Raw genomic sequence first — 16,655 nt, forward strand, 5'->3', positions numbered from 1 at the left:
AGTATTAGTTACTGAGTGCAATATCCTTTTTAAATGATTCTCAAAGCACAGATTTAATCAAACTTTGACGTGTTTATATCATCACAGCTTGAACGATCTTGCTTTAAAAGTGGAATTAACTAGTAAAACCCGAAAAGGTGAACGAAACTGTAATAAGGGCCAGAATCTGTCATCACCTTTATCAAAAGATAGTTTTGAAGACAAATCTGCTTTTTACCAGTGTTTTCATTTGCTGGCCCTCTGGTCTGAATACCTATAAGCAAATCTTCCACAAGTGTCTGTTGACTGACTGTAGGGTATTTTATGAATCAGCAGTTTAAAAAATGATAATACTAGATTGACTGGTCTTAAAAAAGTCAACTTTTGCTCACATTGTGTGTTAAAATCTCAAAATGTCTTTTGTGCTGTAGCTTATGCTATTGCTTGGGCTCATATTGGGCTCAATATACCTCTGCTTTTAACTCCTCCTAGACTGAGGAGCTTCATGACTGCTGCTAAGGGGAAAAAAAAATCAATGAAGGAGAGTAAAAATGTGTCAGAGGAAGAACCGCTTTAAAACTATGTTAAGTACAAGCCCCAGAAGTCTGTGTTGAGGTACTATTTATTCTCTGTCTGCTACTTCTAGTAAAAATATCCTTCCTGTCATTGTTAAACCTTTAATTTCACAACTTCTGAAAAGCAAAGTGGAGTTGGATCAAAAGGAGCATTTTTAACACAACAGTCCATAAAGCTTATCAGAAAGCAACATGCAAAGGTGGGAGGTATTCTGTCAATTTTATACAATCCTTTCTTTAAAAAACATTTTCCCTCCTCTGCATGATATGAATGAGGTGGAACTGATGACAGTGAATAAGCAAATTTTATATAGGATATATTTACTCTGGACAACTTTGGTTCCTTAAAGGTCTTTTTGTGCTCTGGGTTTTTGGGTGGGTTTTTTTGTTTGTTTCTTTCTTTCTTTCCTGTTATTTTTTTTAATGCTTCATTGCAGCGTAGACATGGGAGAGAAATTCTATTGGTAAATTCATGTTAGAAAATGAAGAATATGTGTGGGAAAATTTGGAATATGTCTCTATCAACCTTGTGAAAGAAAAAGTACAGAATCTGGTCAAGCTTCCTTCATTCTACCCCATGCATCGACTTGTTAAGACAGAAGCAGTTTTGTGGTCTGTTATATGAGGCTGGACCAAAGTCTGTGGATTTCCACTTTTTGCGATCAATAAAGTGTCCTGGGCATCTGGGCTGTAGCAGCAGGATCTCATAATCTGGAGAGGAATGGTTGGTAAGGAGGCTCCCTCATGCTCAGTCTCCTCTTTTTTGAGCATTGGAGACAGCAGCGAGACATTTCTGCAGTTGCTTAGGAACACTTTTAGTATTTTAAAATTATGCTCAGTAAAATTTAGAGAAGGTCAAATCACAGCCCAGCACTTTAATACTCCCTCCCCCAGGTTTTAGGGTAGTTTGTCTTCAAAGCTTACCAAGACAAGTAATGTGTGGGCTTGCAGTCCCTTCACATAATACACACAGGCTGTTTGTCTTTGTGTATTTTGTAAATCACGCAGGAGTAGACAAGGATGTTTCCACTGCGGTTAGTAAAGAATATACCAAGTACCCCGTGGGGCTTCCAAATTTCATTCCGTGTCTTCAGCCTGTATGCTGGCAGTGCTTTCTTGGTAATATTCTAATTCATCTTGGAATCTTGCATTCTCAGAAGTCCCTTATGTTTTAGTGGGCTCTATCCTCTGTCAGCAAATTTCTAGAGGCTCAGTTATGTACAGATGTGGAGGGCCTGTTGCCCTCCTCTCAAGGCCTTTCTTAACCCTTTGAGAACTAAATGGCATGCTTAAGGCAGAAATTCCTTCGTGCTCATCTCAAGGTGTTCAGTCCTTCCAGCATATTGCCCTTTATTCTTACCTGCTCCAAAATGTATCTCCAATAAAAATGCTTTTTCAGTCAGTTCATAACATTTCCAGCTTTAAACAACTGGCAGCACTGGAATGGGTCAAAGAATATATTGGTAAACAATGGTAATCAAATATAAATACTTTTGAGTCTGTATTAAGGTGTAATTACTTTTAAAATGTGTAACAGTGAAATATTTCTTCTAAAATATGTGGGGAGAGGAACTGGCAAGTGCTTATAATGTGTTTAGAGATTACATCTTCCTATGCCTTGGCCTTGTAGTACGGCATGGCTATAGCTATGCAGCATAGCAGATGTTTTCCACTCAGTGCTTGTAGCACACTGCAGCTTCCTTCTTACTCCAGCAATCAGGTTTCTTTCTTGCAGAAATGATAGCAGAAAAGAGTGGGGATGGTTTTGCTTAGCATCAGTCTGGATGTATTCATGTTATGCACTCAAATGTAGGAGCTGGAATGTACTGTCCCACATTGTAGATGTACAGTGGGTGGGTTTATCAATGTCTGATTAGTGACCCCTGTTGACAGCTATCAGTACGTTTCTCAAAGAGTGTTCTTGTCAAAACTGATAGTGCCACAGAAAAGCAAGGATGTTTTTCATTTTTGAAAGCTAGGAGCAAATCTTGGCATTGAGAGCTTGGTCCAAAGACTACTGAAGCAATTTGGAGCTGTTTCATTACACTGTGCATCAACCCCAAGCGACATAATTCCCACCCCCCTTTCCTGTTAAGAGGTTGCTTCAGAGCCTGGGACATCATCCCAACCCTACAACACAACAGATTAATCCCAGCTCCTAGGCTGATAGCTTGAGAAAGGTTCCTCTAAACCAGGGCTTCTGTAGTGATTGCATACATTTGCAGCTTGCCTAAATTCTGCATGTGAACAAGAGAAGATGGATGGCCTTTTCCTTTTTCATCTTCCATGCTCTCAGCTCTCAAATCTACAAGTCTTTTAGAAAATACATTTAAAAAATTAAATACTAACTAAGCTGTCTTGAGCAGTTAATGCTTTTGAACATGGTATCCCCTCGTTCTGGATTGTTATTCATGGCTGTGCTCTAGGACAGATCAGCAACGCACCGTCACAGGCAGATCCTTGTCTCATCTATGAAAACTTGAGAAATGTGAATAGGCTTTAGATAGCCAGCTGCTTTTTCACACGTTTAGCTTGCTGGAACCCAATCTTTGAATGTCTTGAGAGTTTGCCTGTTGTGAAGGCAAACCAAACCACACCAGCGTGTTTTGGGTATTTGTGTTGTTCCTAGCAGTTTTCAGGACTAGCTTTCTCAAAAAACAAATTGTAGTGCTGGAGCCCACCACAGCCTTAAACTGAGTTTTTATTCCTGTACAGATTTTAGTTCCTCCACCCCTACCGCGCTGCCAGTCCTTTCATTCATTAGACCTTCCCAATATTTGGGCTAGCTTTACCTAATGGATTTTAAAGGTGTATTTGTTACTGGACAGAAGAAAACTGCTTGTTCTAGCCCCAAAACTGAATGCGAGTTTACTAAATTTACTGAGGATAGAAGCAGATGGCTTGATACCTGCTTGATAAGGAGATTAAGATTTGCAGCCAAAATAAATGGAAGCTGAATTTGAAGGGCATCTTCCTGCAGCATTCTGTTCCAAACCTGAGAATACATAATGCCATATAACATGGCCAACAAATGGCTGCCTCCTGAAAATTTACCAGAATACTTTCTTTTTCATTTAGTTATGTCCTTTATCTGGATTAAACCTTAGAGTTCTTATCAATTTCTACTCCCTTACAAATTAGGAGGTTGATTTGGTTTTGTGGACATTTTTCTAAATAGTAAGGGACCTCGAATGTGGTCTCCAATTGTTTATATACTGAGTCCTGTGTCAAAAACCTGCAAAAATACAAATTGAAAATAATCTTTAAGAAACTGTTTATGTAGTGAAGAGGGAGTATTTTTAACTGGTGCAATTAGGTAACCAGGCTATCCTTACAGTCCTAAGATAAGTAAGGCCCCACATCAAATCATATGGGGCAGCCAACTTCATTATTTGTGTTCCTCATGAAGGGGGTGGGGTGTTGTTTTGCTGAGACAACTCAAGGAAGGCTGTTTAATAGCTTTATTTTGCAGTTCTGTAAACAGAGAGACAATGTTGGATTTGTGTGTGCAGCAGCTGTTATTTACAAATACAAGTCAAGAATTAAAGACCTGGATCCCCTAGAAGACAAATATTTACTTTTAGTTTCAGCTAGCACTTAAAATAGCTGTCCTGGATTTAAAGAGTCAAAACCCTGAGTCACACCATGTACTGCCATGCAAGCCACCATCATTGTCCCAGAACCTGAGCTATCGGGTGGTGATACCTCAGCTTTCATCTTATGAAAGTAACTCCTTGGATGCCCTAAGAGCAGTACACTGGGTCAGCCAGACCTACCTCAAATACAAAGAGTGGTTTGACACCATTTAAGGCGACGCCATCTCTATGCTGTGCCTTCTGAACTTACCTCCCTATGTGAGAAAGCTGTGCTCTGATGATCACTTGCTAATATAATGGCTCTAAGAGAACAAAATTTAGCAGTTGTGATACCTGGGATGTTGCCTCCTTGAGGGAAGGGTGGAAAGGAGGTTATCAAGCCCTCTGATGCCACCTACACATGTACTAGAGGCTGGTCGGGGGGGGGGGGGGTGTCCAACTTAATTCCAAATAATTGTTTCTTTGTCCCTTTCAGGCCATACGAACTGGTGGTTCATAAGCTATGTTTCAAGCTAGTAACACGGCAAGGATTTTCTGACTGCTTTTATATGGAAAGTGGATGCTTTCCTGACTTTGGTACAGGTGAAAATCTAGCCCATTTATCAATAGAGTATTTTTACAACAGTTTTTAACCTCTCCTTTTCAATGGCACTAACATGCTCCTGGGTGTTTGCTGCATGTTGTAGATAGCAACACATCTCAGGTTGCTGAAACCACAGAGCAAGAGTCACATGGTTTTGCATCATATTTATCTGCTGTAACCTTTCTGCCTTGTCTTGTCACTCTAATAAAATCGTGTGTTTTGCTGGGATGGGAGCCCATCACCAGCCCTGCTGCCCAAAGATTTCTGTAAGATATGTAGTAGTTCTAAAAAACCACATTCAGTTTGTCTTAATGCCATGATTTCTTAGTGTAGCACCTTGGTGTGAGGAGTGTCAGCATAATCAAAACTTTAGGGTTAAATTAATGAAATCCCTGATAATATTAACGAAATATTTATGCTTCCTGGAGACTTCTTCTTTCATAATCTTCAGCAAGAGATTAATATTGTATTTGGGCTTAACAAGTTTTGTTTTTGAGGCAACAACTGATCATAATGGCAAAAACTTTGGATTTCAGTTAGTCTGAGGAAAACAGCACCAGGAGATTTACTTTCCTTCCTGGGCAAGGATTCTCATTATTTTCCTCTGTAACATACCTTACTGATTTGTTGAGGCATATTTTCATTGCATGGTAATTATTTGAAGTGATCAGAGCCCCATATATTCCTTCATTTTTTACTAGTTTTTGTACTTCTTCACATGCTCAACATTGAGTCCAGGTTTTATTTGAAATACAGTGTTGATTACCTTATAAATGTTAATGTGGGTGGTGCTATCTATCCCAGTGTGAGGACAGTCTGAAATCATCTTTCTTTGACAGATTAATTACCCTTCCTCATCTCAACATAGGTTATATATCACAGCAATGTAGATGGTGTAAATATCAGTGTTTGCAAACTCATTCAAAGGCTGTGGAAGCAAAAATATCACCAGATATTGCTGGGTGAAATGGTGAAAAGCTGAGGATTGCTTCACCAAGAAATGAGAAATTCAAATGTTTTCACCCCAGATGCCCTGTTTCATGTCCGCTAGAGAGAGGCAACTTTGGACATGACACATGGCTAATGCCTCCAGTGCCATTCAAAGTTCCCAAAAGCCAAAATTATGGCGCTGCCCTCTCCCTTCCCCCAGGAATTACAGACTCTCTGAAACCCTTACCAAGTTATCCAAACCTCATTTCCCCTTGACTCCTCTACGTAAACATAGAGGTCGATGGCATGTTGAAAGAAATGTTTGGGGCCAGCAATTTGATTGTAATTACTCATTTCTGCACAGGACTGCTAAAATCTCTTTCTGAAAACTGCAGAATTCTTTGAATTATGAAGCTTTCCAGACATCCTGTGGCATTTAACTCTGCTTTGCCACAAAACACATACATCTTGGAAATGTAGTCAATACCAAAAACTGGCTGCTCAGAAAGGCTATTACAGTAGAGCAGCTTTAGGTTTTCTTTAGAAAGAGTTTTCCTTATAAGAGTAGTGTATTAATGTATTTGCTATGGTTCCAAAAGCAGCAATGTATCTATTAAACTGTTTGGCTTCACTTGCAACAACTCACTAGAGTAATTTCCTATGTGTAACAGAGGAATAACTTATTGGAGATTTATGCCAAATAGATCCCCAAGATGTGCCAATCAATGATAGCAAGGGAAGGACACAGCACAGGTATTAGGGGGAAAAATCCTTCTGGTGCAGGACTGTGTTTTGATTCTCTGCACATTTTACCTTATCTAGTTCAAATAGCTTTGGAGGAACCCATTATTTCCCTTTGCATGCCATTCCCTGTGCTAATGGAGTTGTGACTGGTGCGTCTTAACGCTGTTGCATTTAGGTAAACTAGTTCACAACTTATCTCATTGGCTTAGTGACACTTTCTTATAGTGCACTGTCTGCTTCTTCCCTAATTGCTTTCACCTTGCAGTTCCAAAAACTGACAGAAAATACTGGTTTCAGGTGCAAAATGGAAAATGGGGATTGGTCATTTATGAAAGGAATGGTCAAGGCAGAAGATGAGCAAAAGTGTTTGAGTAGGAATGGACAACTCATTCACAACAGTTTTAGTTGTCATGGAGAATAAAATTACACTAATGGCCAATAAAAGTACAAGTGATGTCTACAGCTGTTAATCAGCATGAAATGATCAGCTCCCGCTCACCATGACTTCCCAGTGCACTGGCTGGAACCTGGAGTTTTGACAGGCTTAAGCATCCTGAATATGGTCTGCTTTCTGCTCCACTGGGAAGCTGGTTATCAGTGTGGGTGCTGGTATGGCTATCACAGCTGCTCCCACTGCTCTTGGACAATGTAGGTCCTCCTTGCTGACCCTCTGCTTCATGTGCTCTCCTAGTAACAAATTAGGGGCTTTTAATAGGAATACTTTGGAGCATAAAGCATGTGAGAACAGCGTTTCAGTTTTGCATCTGAGCTTAGTAGTTGTATCAGGTTGGTAGAAACTCAAAATAACAATCAGCATGACAAGATACTCTCAGACAAGGTCTTCATCAGCTATATGTCTCACCTACAGAAATCAGATATTTTGAAAGTGTATCCTTCATCCTTGCATATAACGTAACTTCAATGAGGCTGTACTCCACTTTGGGCTTTTACAACCCATTTTAGGCTCTCCTTTGGGGATATCCTGTCCCACTGAACCTTTGTTCTAGGAGTGTGGAAAAGATGACTTTCTCAATGGGAACAGGGTTTTGATGCTCCAGAGGCTCTCAGAGCTTTGTCAGGAACAGGGTGGCATAGGAGGGTGTGGCTGAAATGGGTGTCTAGGCTAATCCCGGATGTGCTAAAAATAAATGCATTATAGTAGACACTGCAGTGACCCTTTCCTGAATTATACAATCAGTCATGGCGCTGGAGATGCATTTGGATCACAAACACAGGGCAGCACTGTGATTTTACTAGCTGCTGCAGCACATTGCAAAGGAGAGCTAGGGATTGACCTGGTCTCAGCTTCCCCTCTGGCTGTTTCATATGTGCCCTACCCAAATACAGCTTTCCCGTGAAACAAAAATAGGCTTGCAAATAGCATGGTAAGGATAAAGCATTGTAAGCATTACCCACAGAAGGACATAGTTTTCTCTCTGCCTTATGGGTGTGGGTGACTTACACCAACGCTCTTGTTCTTTCCTGTTGCAGGGGTAGGGGCTCTCCTTTCTTTTTCTACTCAGCAATGCACAATATGTAAAAAGCTCTTTCTATATAAAACTGCACTCATTAAAGACATTTTCAAAATTGATTTAGCATGACTAACACAAAGGAGGTGGCAGTTTGTTTTTCATACTATAAAATAACCCTTGGTAACTCCTACCTTTTATCTTACACGTGGATGGACAAATATATCACCATCAAAGGGTGACAATCTGATGGTTTAAACAGCTTTAAAGGGTTTAATTAAAACCTATTAAATAGGTTTAACAAGTTTAAATAAAGAGAAGCGCAGAGCTTGGAGCCGTGGTCCAAGGCAAGCTGGAGTGCTGATGAGCATGCTGAGTGCATTTATTATTTTATGGAGTGCAAACAATGTGTTCATCCCTCTGTAGTACACAGTAATAAAGATCCCCACCAAGCTTCACATATGAGCAGAAAGTGTGCTGAGAAAGCTTGTGATTAAAAGCCCTTGATAGGGAGATGGCACTTCTTCTGAGTTAGTAAAGGAAACCATGAAACTGACTGGGAAGCACCCAAATTTTTATGTCCACACAAGGTGAGAGGCAAAGCATGCTGTGCTTGAGTTGTTCCAGATACTCAATAGAATACAGGGCACTCATTCAACCCTTCTCATTACCATCTATTTGGGGGAGCCCTCAGCAATGTACAGCCATGTTAGCTGAGGCTGGCTCTTGGCAGCTGCTTTCTCAGTATTCCTCTCTGTGGTGGCTCCCTGTGCAGGAGCTCTTTGTGGACTGGAAACACCACTGTTTGCTTGGGGAATCAGTAATTCCCAGCAGCTCTGCTAGTGCTTGGTTTTGGGGCACTCTAGCCACACACGTAGGCAAGCAGGAGGAGCACTGGGGCAGTGTTGGCACAAATGCTGCATTTCCCACCTTCTTGCCATTCCCTGCTGGAGAAATTACAGCAGTTGTCTCCCTTTTGTTCCTCTCTTCCGCCCTGGTGTGGGGTGCCTCCAGTGTACCCGGGTTGCATTTCCTCTGCAGAGCCCAAGTCCCACATTGCCCCAGTTACTGCTGTCTGTTCTCAGGCGACGCAGGAGCAGCTCTGTCCCTATCTCCCTTTCCAGCTACAGGGCTTTTGCATTTATGCTTTTCCTTTCCTCTCCTGTTTTCAGCTACTTTTGCTTTCCGCAGGGAGGGTACTGTGCCCTTCTGGCTCAGGAGCTTCTCACTCCTGCCTTGGAATCTTCCCCCATGCTCCTGCCTGTGTTTCTTCCTACTCTTTTGTAGAAGGTTGTCTGTCCTGTGAGTCCAGCCTTCAAACAAGGACCACGAGCTACAGTGGAGAAGTAGAAAGCTGAACTTAAATTTAAGACCTCAACGTGTAGTATTTATAATAGTATATTTTCAGTTTGCTGCTAAAGAGATGTGACTGAAAGGAAGGTAACAGCTTGACAAATGGGAGATGGTTTCCCACCTCCCTAGGCAGTGGGAGTTATAGGGTTCCAGCTGGTTGGCATCAGGCAGCAAAAATGTGGCCTCTCCCCCTGCCTTACAGTTTTTAGCATTGCCTGGAGTATCTGACTACATCTCACAGGGGTTCAAATTTAACATGACCGGTGTAACTTTGTTCAGGATCCATATAGTCCTTCCAGTTGCTGTTGTAAGATACTCACAATGGAGGAAATCCTGAGGAGGAAAATGGTTTAAGTTGCAGAAGGCTGCATTAAGAACATCTGCAGAAGCACAAAAGCATTGTCTGGCCAGCCTGGAAAAACACTTTGCAGTCCTGACTCGTGAGGATACTGCAGTGGCAGTGATCCAGCATGGGACTGTTATTAGGGATTTAGGTTTTCTTTCACCAAGTGCGGTCAGAGTGAATTGTTACGTGCAGATACTATTAAAAACACATCTGAATGTATGTGTGAGGCATGCCATGCTTTAGCAAGTGAAGTATTATGAAGATATTAAGGCTGTGTATTTTTATTTGAGTTTGCTTCCAATTCATGAAGTTTGCAAATGGCTTTGTTTAAATTAACATCCCTTACTACACACTGTTATCAGCTCCAGCATTCAGTGAATTACTTCTGAACCTTGATTTAAGATGTAAGACACAAGTCCTTAGGGATTAAATGTAATAGAAGGAGTATTTACTTTCATCAAATTAGTTCTTTAAGAGCAAAATATTTGCAGGTTTTTAATATGATGGTTGGGGTTTTTTTTAATTCTGACATTTTTAATTTCTAGATTCTGTATTTGTGAGCTTTGAACAGGAAGAAAGGAATTGATGGTTTCAAACAATACTGTTAAAATTGCTCTTAAGCCCAACCTAGTAGTACAACCCAAATGGAAGGTTTTGTGATCTGGAGGCATCTATGCTTCCTGAAGGAGTTGCTTGCAGTGCTTACTGGTTTTCTAAATAACTTGCATAGTATGGGCTAGTAATTTTTATTCGACCCTATGATCACAATTCAACACTGTCGATTTTTTGGAGGTTTTATGTCACAATTTCAGTCTTAACAAAATACTTCAGGTGAAACTGAAAGTATTATAGTCACCACTGCTCACAAGATTTACCAAAACATTGTACGTGAAGATTGTACTCTGCTCTTAGAAACATACCTCTCTTGAACCTGCAGATTTCCTAGCAATGCATTTTTCTTGGTATTAGGTAGCTCTTATTTGTGCAATTATAATGTGGGGGCAAAAAAGCTGTATCTAGTGGAAATAAAATAAACCAAAGAAATGCAGGGGGAGGACTGAAATAACAAGTTACCTAAAATTAATGCCATTCCTTGCTCTGTCCTACTTTATAGCTTTCTGCAGTATTTTTGGAGGGTTGATTCTGCCTTGAACACATGCTCCAAAGGCAAATGTTGAGAAGTCTGAGATCAGTTGCAAATGCAAAAGTTGCAGCTTGATAGAAACTGCAGATGCATTTGAGCTCTTGACCTGCAAATATCTCTGTTTCTTGCATAACTGCATTAATGCTAGCATGTGGTGCCATAGTGTGATGCAGTTTGTAGTCCTCCAGAGAATAAGAGCATACTGTTTTCCTCTTTTATCAGCTGGAAATGGGACACAGGGAGTGTCCATGTGGCAAAATGCATAGAAATACCCAAACTGATCTGAATGAGGCAGATTAAGTTCCAGAAGCTCCATCTAAGCTAATTAAATTGTATTTTTCCACATAGACTTTCCAGGAAGGATGGAGTCATCTTTACTCCACAGTTGTAGCCATTTATCTTATTTGTGATTATATAACCAGGAAAGCTGTAAACTGGTGACCTCACACTGTATTTGTGGTAGCACAGTACTGTGGCATGGATGCCACAGATATGCAGGAAGCTTTGCAGATCCTTGGAAAACTGGCTACCACCATATCATTACAAACAAGCCATAAGCATCCATTTCAGCTGCTTTAAAGCATCCTTATATGTGACTTGGCAGAATATTAGCCTAAAGTTGTGAAGGAGACTGAGCCTGGGTTTCCCAAATGCTGCTTGTAGCACTTTGCCTTGTCCCCCTCGGCTGGAAATGCAACCTAGGCCTCCACAAAACTCCACAATTCCTTTTGAGGAGGAAAGCCGAAGAGCACATACAGGCTTAGCCTCACCCCCATGGAAGACCTATTTCTACACCAGAAATTAAACCTTAAGTTTGATCCTTAAATGAATGTATTCAGGTGCACTTGAGCATTGTTTGGAGGGCTTGAGTAGGGTTTGAGCAGTGACTAAAACTTGGTTTTGCTCTTTGTAAATGGGGGGGGGGGGGGGGGGAGTGTTTGTGTAATGACTGGTTGATGGGAGGTGAATTACTTATCTAGACAAACTGTGTTTTTTTGGGGGGGGGTGTATGAACCTTTACATAGACATGCACTGCAAAAGAAGAAAAAAAAGGAAGTTGTCTCAAGGTTTAGGGTAGAAGGTCATGAAATGGGAAAGATGGGTGAGGAGTGAAAACAGAAATAAGAGAAGTGACAGAGCTACACTGGGCCTGGGGAAAGATCAGATAGGGGAATGAAGAGATGAAGCAGCAATAAATGAAAATGAAAGAGAAAACATAACAGACAACAGAGCTCCAAGGTAAAAGCAAACAGGTTGTGTACATTGTCAGGCAGCAGCTATTTATTGGGAAATCTAAGAATATCAATAACAGCTTTTCTCACAAGGACAGCTATAACTTTCTCCAGAAAGGACAAGACATCAGATGAAGTGTACAGCCTTCCCACAGATAATGCTGGAACAGCTGTTACAGGAGGCTCTATCATGGTCATGGGGGCTGGCAGAATTATCATTTGCTTCCTGGAAAAAGATCACTGTTTATTTCTGATGGTGTGGAAAGACAGAAAGCAAGAAAGCAACTTTTGACTTCTCCATGACTTGTGTATAATTGTAAAGGCCCAGGGTCACACAAGCAACCATAATGTAATATACAATAAACAAACATAATATAACACTGCCACCCGTAGATTCTGCTTTATAGCTTTGAAACAGGAAATTGATGTGTACAGGTTTCCTCTGGATACCTCTTCAGTAATTGCTACAGCCTTTTGATATTGGTCTGGTTGTGAGTGGGAATATCTTTCATCTTCATCAGGAAACTGCTTAAAACTCTAGCTTCTGTCTACTATGCTATTAGCTTGACACAGGCTCTGAAGAAGACGTAAAGTTTCTAGTCCAAATTTCCCTTGTCTGTTGTCTCTAGTTTCATCCTCAGTGGATATAATGAAAAGTTTATTCCTCTGCCTCTGTTGCAGCCCCTCAACTACTTAGGTGCTGTTATCAATCATGCTGTCTATTAATCTTTCCCTCTCTGGGCTAAGCAAATGCAAATTTGCAGTCCTTCCTGAGAGATTTTTCTCGGCTTATGATGATTTTTATGGTTCTCCATTAACACCCTCTTCTGTGCATCCACACCCTTCTCAACACCCTTCCAAAGCTGTACCAGGTACTTCAGCTGTGGTCTAACCAGTGGTCATCTGAATGGAGGGATTTTAATATGAACATGCGCTCCTGTCTACCTAGTGCAGAGTCAAGTGAAAAGTGTCAAACAGGCCATTTCAGTCACTATTTGTGTAATGATGGTTCTTTTCCATAAAAATAGTTTCTTTTCAGAATCAGACACTGATGCCAAATTGGACAGCATTTAAATTCAGTAATTCATGTAATGAAAATAATCAATATATATTTTGAACAATCTGTTAATCTTTAAGATTGTTTCTGTTTTGAGTTTTTGGCATTCGTTTTGCATTAGTTGCTTCATGTGGTATTTTAAACTTAGTGATTTGTATCCTGTAGTGCATAAACAAACTATTGATGGAGTATCACGCGGTCATTTCTGCCTTTTTTTTTTTTTGGTCTTGATAATAGCAGTAATAGGCACCTAATTAACACAAGGTCAAAACCTGCTTACCTTAGTCTTCCCACTGTAAAGATAAAGATAATGAGAGGGAAGAAATGGTGAAAAGTCAAGCCCTCAGACCTTGGAGACGGAAGCCTACATCAAAAGCTGCAGCTTGAGGACAACTGTGGTCATTGGTCAACCCTGCCTGAATAGAGGGGCCCGTTCTGAGTTTTAGAAAAGAAATTGCAGTGAGTGTTTCAGTTTGTTCATTTCAAAATCATGTCTGAAGCTCAGATACAGATGACTGTACTGTTGCTTTAATTTTAGAACAAAGGTACCATTTAAATACAAGACTGAAAAGACAACAAAGAGAAATTCTGTGAACCTGAAAGAAAGAAAGAAAAAAAAAAACCCAAACCAGAAACAAAACAAAACCCCAGCAGTTACTCTTTTTTTTTTCAATCTGGCCTTGTGGCCACGGGTCAAATGTTTTTCAAGCTCTTCTTAAATCTTTCTTATATTTCCCTGCCACACTTATTGTCTTACTGCCTCTGGTCCTTCCTGTGTTTCCTCTCTCATCTTCTTCCTGCATTGTTATCTCACTCACAGTTCTGCTTTCTTCTTGCCTTGTTAATCTACTTTTAGACTCTTCTCTTTTTTCTTTTTGGATTTTACCACCACCAGCTCTTTATTCAGCTGAGCACCTTCTAGCTCTGCGCATGTTCTGCAGATACAGGGGTGCTACATCACAGGTCTACCTATGCTCTTTTGGCTGAGATTATTGCCAGTAAGCATAACAAGTGGGAGAGGTTTGTGTGGATTGCTGACTAGATTTTGGCTACTCCCTCATCAGAGTACATCAAGGTACTCTTGATTCAAAGGGGTCACTGCATCTAAATTTGCTAAAAGCCATGCCATTGTAACCTTACTTGGTTGTCTGTCATCTGAGGCTGCAGGCAACCTGACATGAGCAGTAAAATGAACCTTTCTGCCTCTCTCTTTGTCTATCAAAGGTCTCTAATAGTCCAAAGTTCTTGTCTCAATTATTTTTGATCTTTTGCTTTTATCCCCCAAAGAATTCTCCTTAGTCACAAGTCAACACTGCAAATAAGGGCATAATAAGCTGATGATTCTATCGCTTCTTTTAATCAACTCCCCACAAATCCCTGCAAGTTTTAAGCATTTTTGCATGTTGCTTTCAGTTTGTTCTCAAAGTATACTTAATTATTCACCATTTCAAGAAAACAATTCATGACACTACTTTATTCTACTCTGCTAATCCAATTTACCTTAGTGTATCTCTAACCTGTGATAAAATCAGCAAATTGTGACGTAAACTCTCATTATTTTAGTTTTGAGGAAATCTCAGCCTATCAGCATGGTTATTAAATGGAATGCCTTTAAAGGATGAATAATCTAAGTATTGCAATGAGCTTTGTACAAAGTCCTGCTGAGTTAGGGAAAGAGTGAATTAAGGAATGAGCTAATTGACCAGCTAGCGTGTTCAGCTGGTGTTACAGACATGGTAGTTACTGAGAGATGTTATAACAAACCATATGAAATGTAGGCACTGTTGAAAAAACATTCTGGTTTTGTGCTGTGGCCTTGTGGCATGGGGAATTACAGGAGCTTTGTCAGCAGCTTGTAATGAGAATGAAGAGATGGAAAAATGCTCGTTGTTTAGAAAACAAGATTGCTTTTTGGTCTATTTGGATTAATTTTGTTTTCAAAGTATATCAAGTGTGGGTTATGAAGCATTATTCTGACTGGGTAACTAAACAGCAAGAAAAAAAACTGTATTTTAAATACAGTGTGCAAGAGGCTGTGCATAGCCTTCCTGTAGTCATGTGCCCTGGGGAGTAGGGCTGGAGCAGCAGCAGGCCCATAGGGAACTGACTTCATTTGATATGGGATATGGCCACATCAGACTAGGCCAGCGTGTGAGCCATTACAAAGACAGCAGCATACCTAGAAAAGATACCCAGGAAAGAGGGGCTCACTGGGAAGGGGCAACTTATCAGCTGTTGCCCATTAGGTGCTAAGAGGGCTGATAACGTCTTACACTGCTTGAATAGGAATTATAAGGGTCCATCTGACTAGACCTTCATACATGCCTGCAGGGCTCCTGTAATTATATTATGTATTATGTTTTTTTCAGGTTAGATCTGTGACTCTGGCAGGCCTCCGGTGGTGCTCGTGAAATGTTAATCGGAGCACAGCATGCTGAGCAAAGGGAACAAAGCTGATTGTTCTGCTCTGTAACCAAAAAAAAAGAGAGAATGCCAGCAGATATTAGCATGAATGGAGTCACACAAGAATAGTGACATGCTGTCCTGACTCAGTTTTTGAATGTCTGTATTACAGCAAGCTAATGCAGCACGACAGGATGTCACGCTGCAAACCTGAAAGCACTAGGGGATTAGTCTGTGCCATTTTGCTCTCCCATTCAGTCATATAGCTGATATCTTCCTTCCCAGATGTGCCCACCCTTGTCTCACAGCAGTGTAAAATCATTAAGAAATGCCACTGTTTCTGATGCAATGTAATTTTTTTACGCCCTAACTTTTTAGTAGAAAGATATGAACACAGGCAATAAAACTGAAAATATTATTTGAAGCCAAAACTTTTAGTTGAGCTATTCTGTTACAACTTCCCAGCACAACCAGAAGATATAGAAATTATTTTGCTTTTGGTTTGGGGTGGGGTGGAGGGGTTGTCAGTTTGTTTTGCAATATTGGAGACTTTTGCCTACTAACTTGACCCAGGATTTTTGTGACTGGCATAATTTACTGCAGTAAAATCCTAGCAGCTGGAGCACTGCCTTGAGGGCAACTGAAAAGTCAGTCATTCCTCAACCTGGTGCTACCCAATCCATGTTCTGTGAATTCTCCTGTTTTCTTCGTATAAGGATGAGGGTGATGCTGAAAACTGCTCCTGAGGTGCTTGTACTAGCCAAAGAGCCAGTACAGTTTTGCTCCTCCAAGGCAGGAGAAAGGGTGCTTACTCCTTAAGCCAGTTATTTCGGTTAATCCTTCACCCTGAAGACCCAGAGCGGCCATGTTTGTGCTCAAGGAAAGGAACAGCTAGCAAAAAATCTTTCATTGCCTGATGGAAAACAACCCACAGTCCAAGGAGAAAGGCCATAGCAGATGCTCCCCATTACAGCAGTGAGGGCAAAACTAAGAGACTTACCATACCCCTTGAAAGGTTGCTAGCAAAGTTGTATGATTTGGTTGCTTCTGCTAGTAATCTCTTGAACTTGATTTTCCAGGGAGGTCCTTGCTGCTGTCTGCCTAATATGCCTATGTAGTGCTAGATAGGTCTGAAAGGTTGTGAAAGTAATATGATCATTTCTGTGTTTATTTCAGAAAATGGTGTTCAAACCAGTACCGCCAGTGCAACTGCTCCTGCCTCAACATCAAAATCTGGTAAGAGT

At 40.7% G+C, this 16,655-nt stretch overlaps 2 protein-coding genes across 6 annotated transcripts in view; both read left to right on the forward strand.

The window, feature by feature from the left end:
* TRMT10A (tRNA methyltransferase 10A) overlaps window positions 1-16,655 on the forward strand; it is a 286,742-nt gene that overhangs the window by 33,957 nt on the left and 236,130 nt on the right. The window lies entirely within an intron of this gene.
* EMCN (endomucin) overlaps window positions 1-16,655 on the forward strand; it is a 54,592-nt gene that overhangs the window by 757 nt on the left and 37,180 nt on the right. For all 5 annotated transcript variants that reach the window (XR_009726616.1, XM_061360922.1, XM_061360923.1 and 2 more), the window contains exon 2: window positions 16,588-16,647. Coding sequence is in view for 4 of the 5 variants with exons in the window: in XM_061360922.1 (XP_061216906.1) it covers window positions 16,588-16,647 (60 nt within the window). In the remaining variant the exon portion in view is untranslated. The remainder of the gene's footprint in view (window positions 1-16,587; window positions 16,648-16,655) is intronic.

The sequence above is a fragment of the Neopsephotus bourkii genome, unplaced genomic scaffold (genome assembly GCF_033783945.1).
Source record: "Neopsephotus bourkii isolate Nb327-2 ecotype Australia unplaced genomic scaffold, CSIRO-AGI_Nbou_v1 NB_1037, whole genome shotgun sequence".
Lineage (NCBI taxonomy): Eukaryota > Metazoa > Chordata > Aves > Psittaciformes > Psittacidae > Neopsephotus > Neopsephotus bourkii.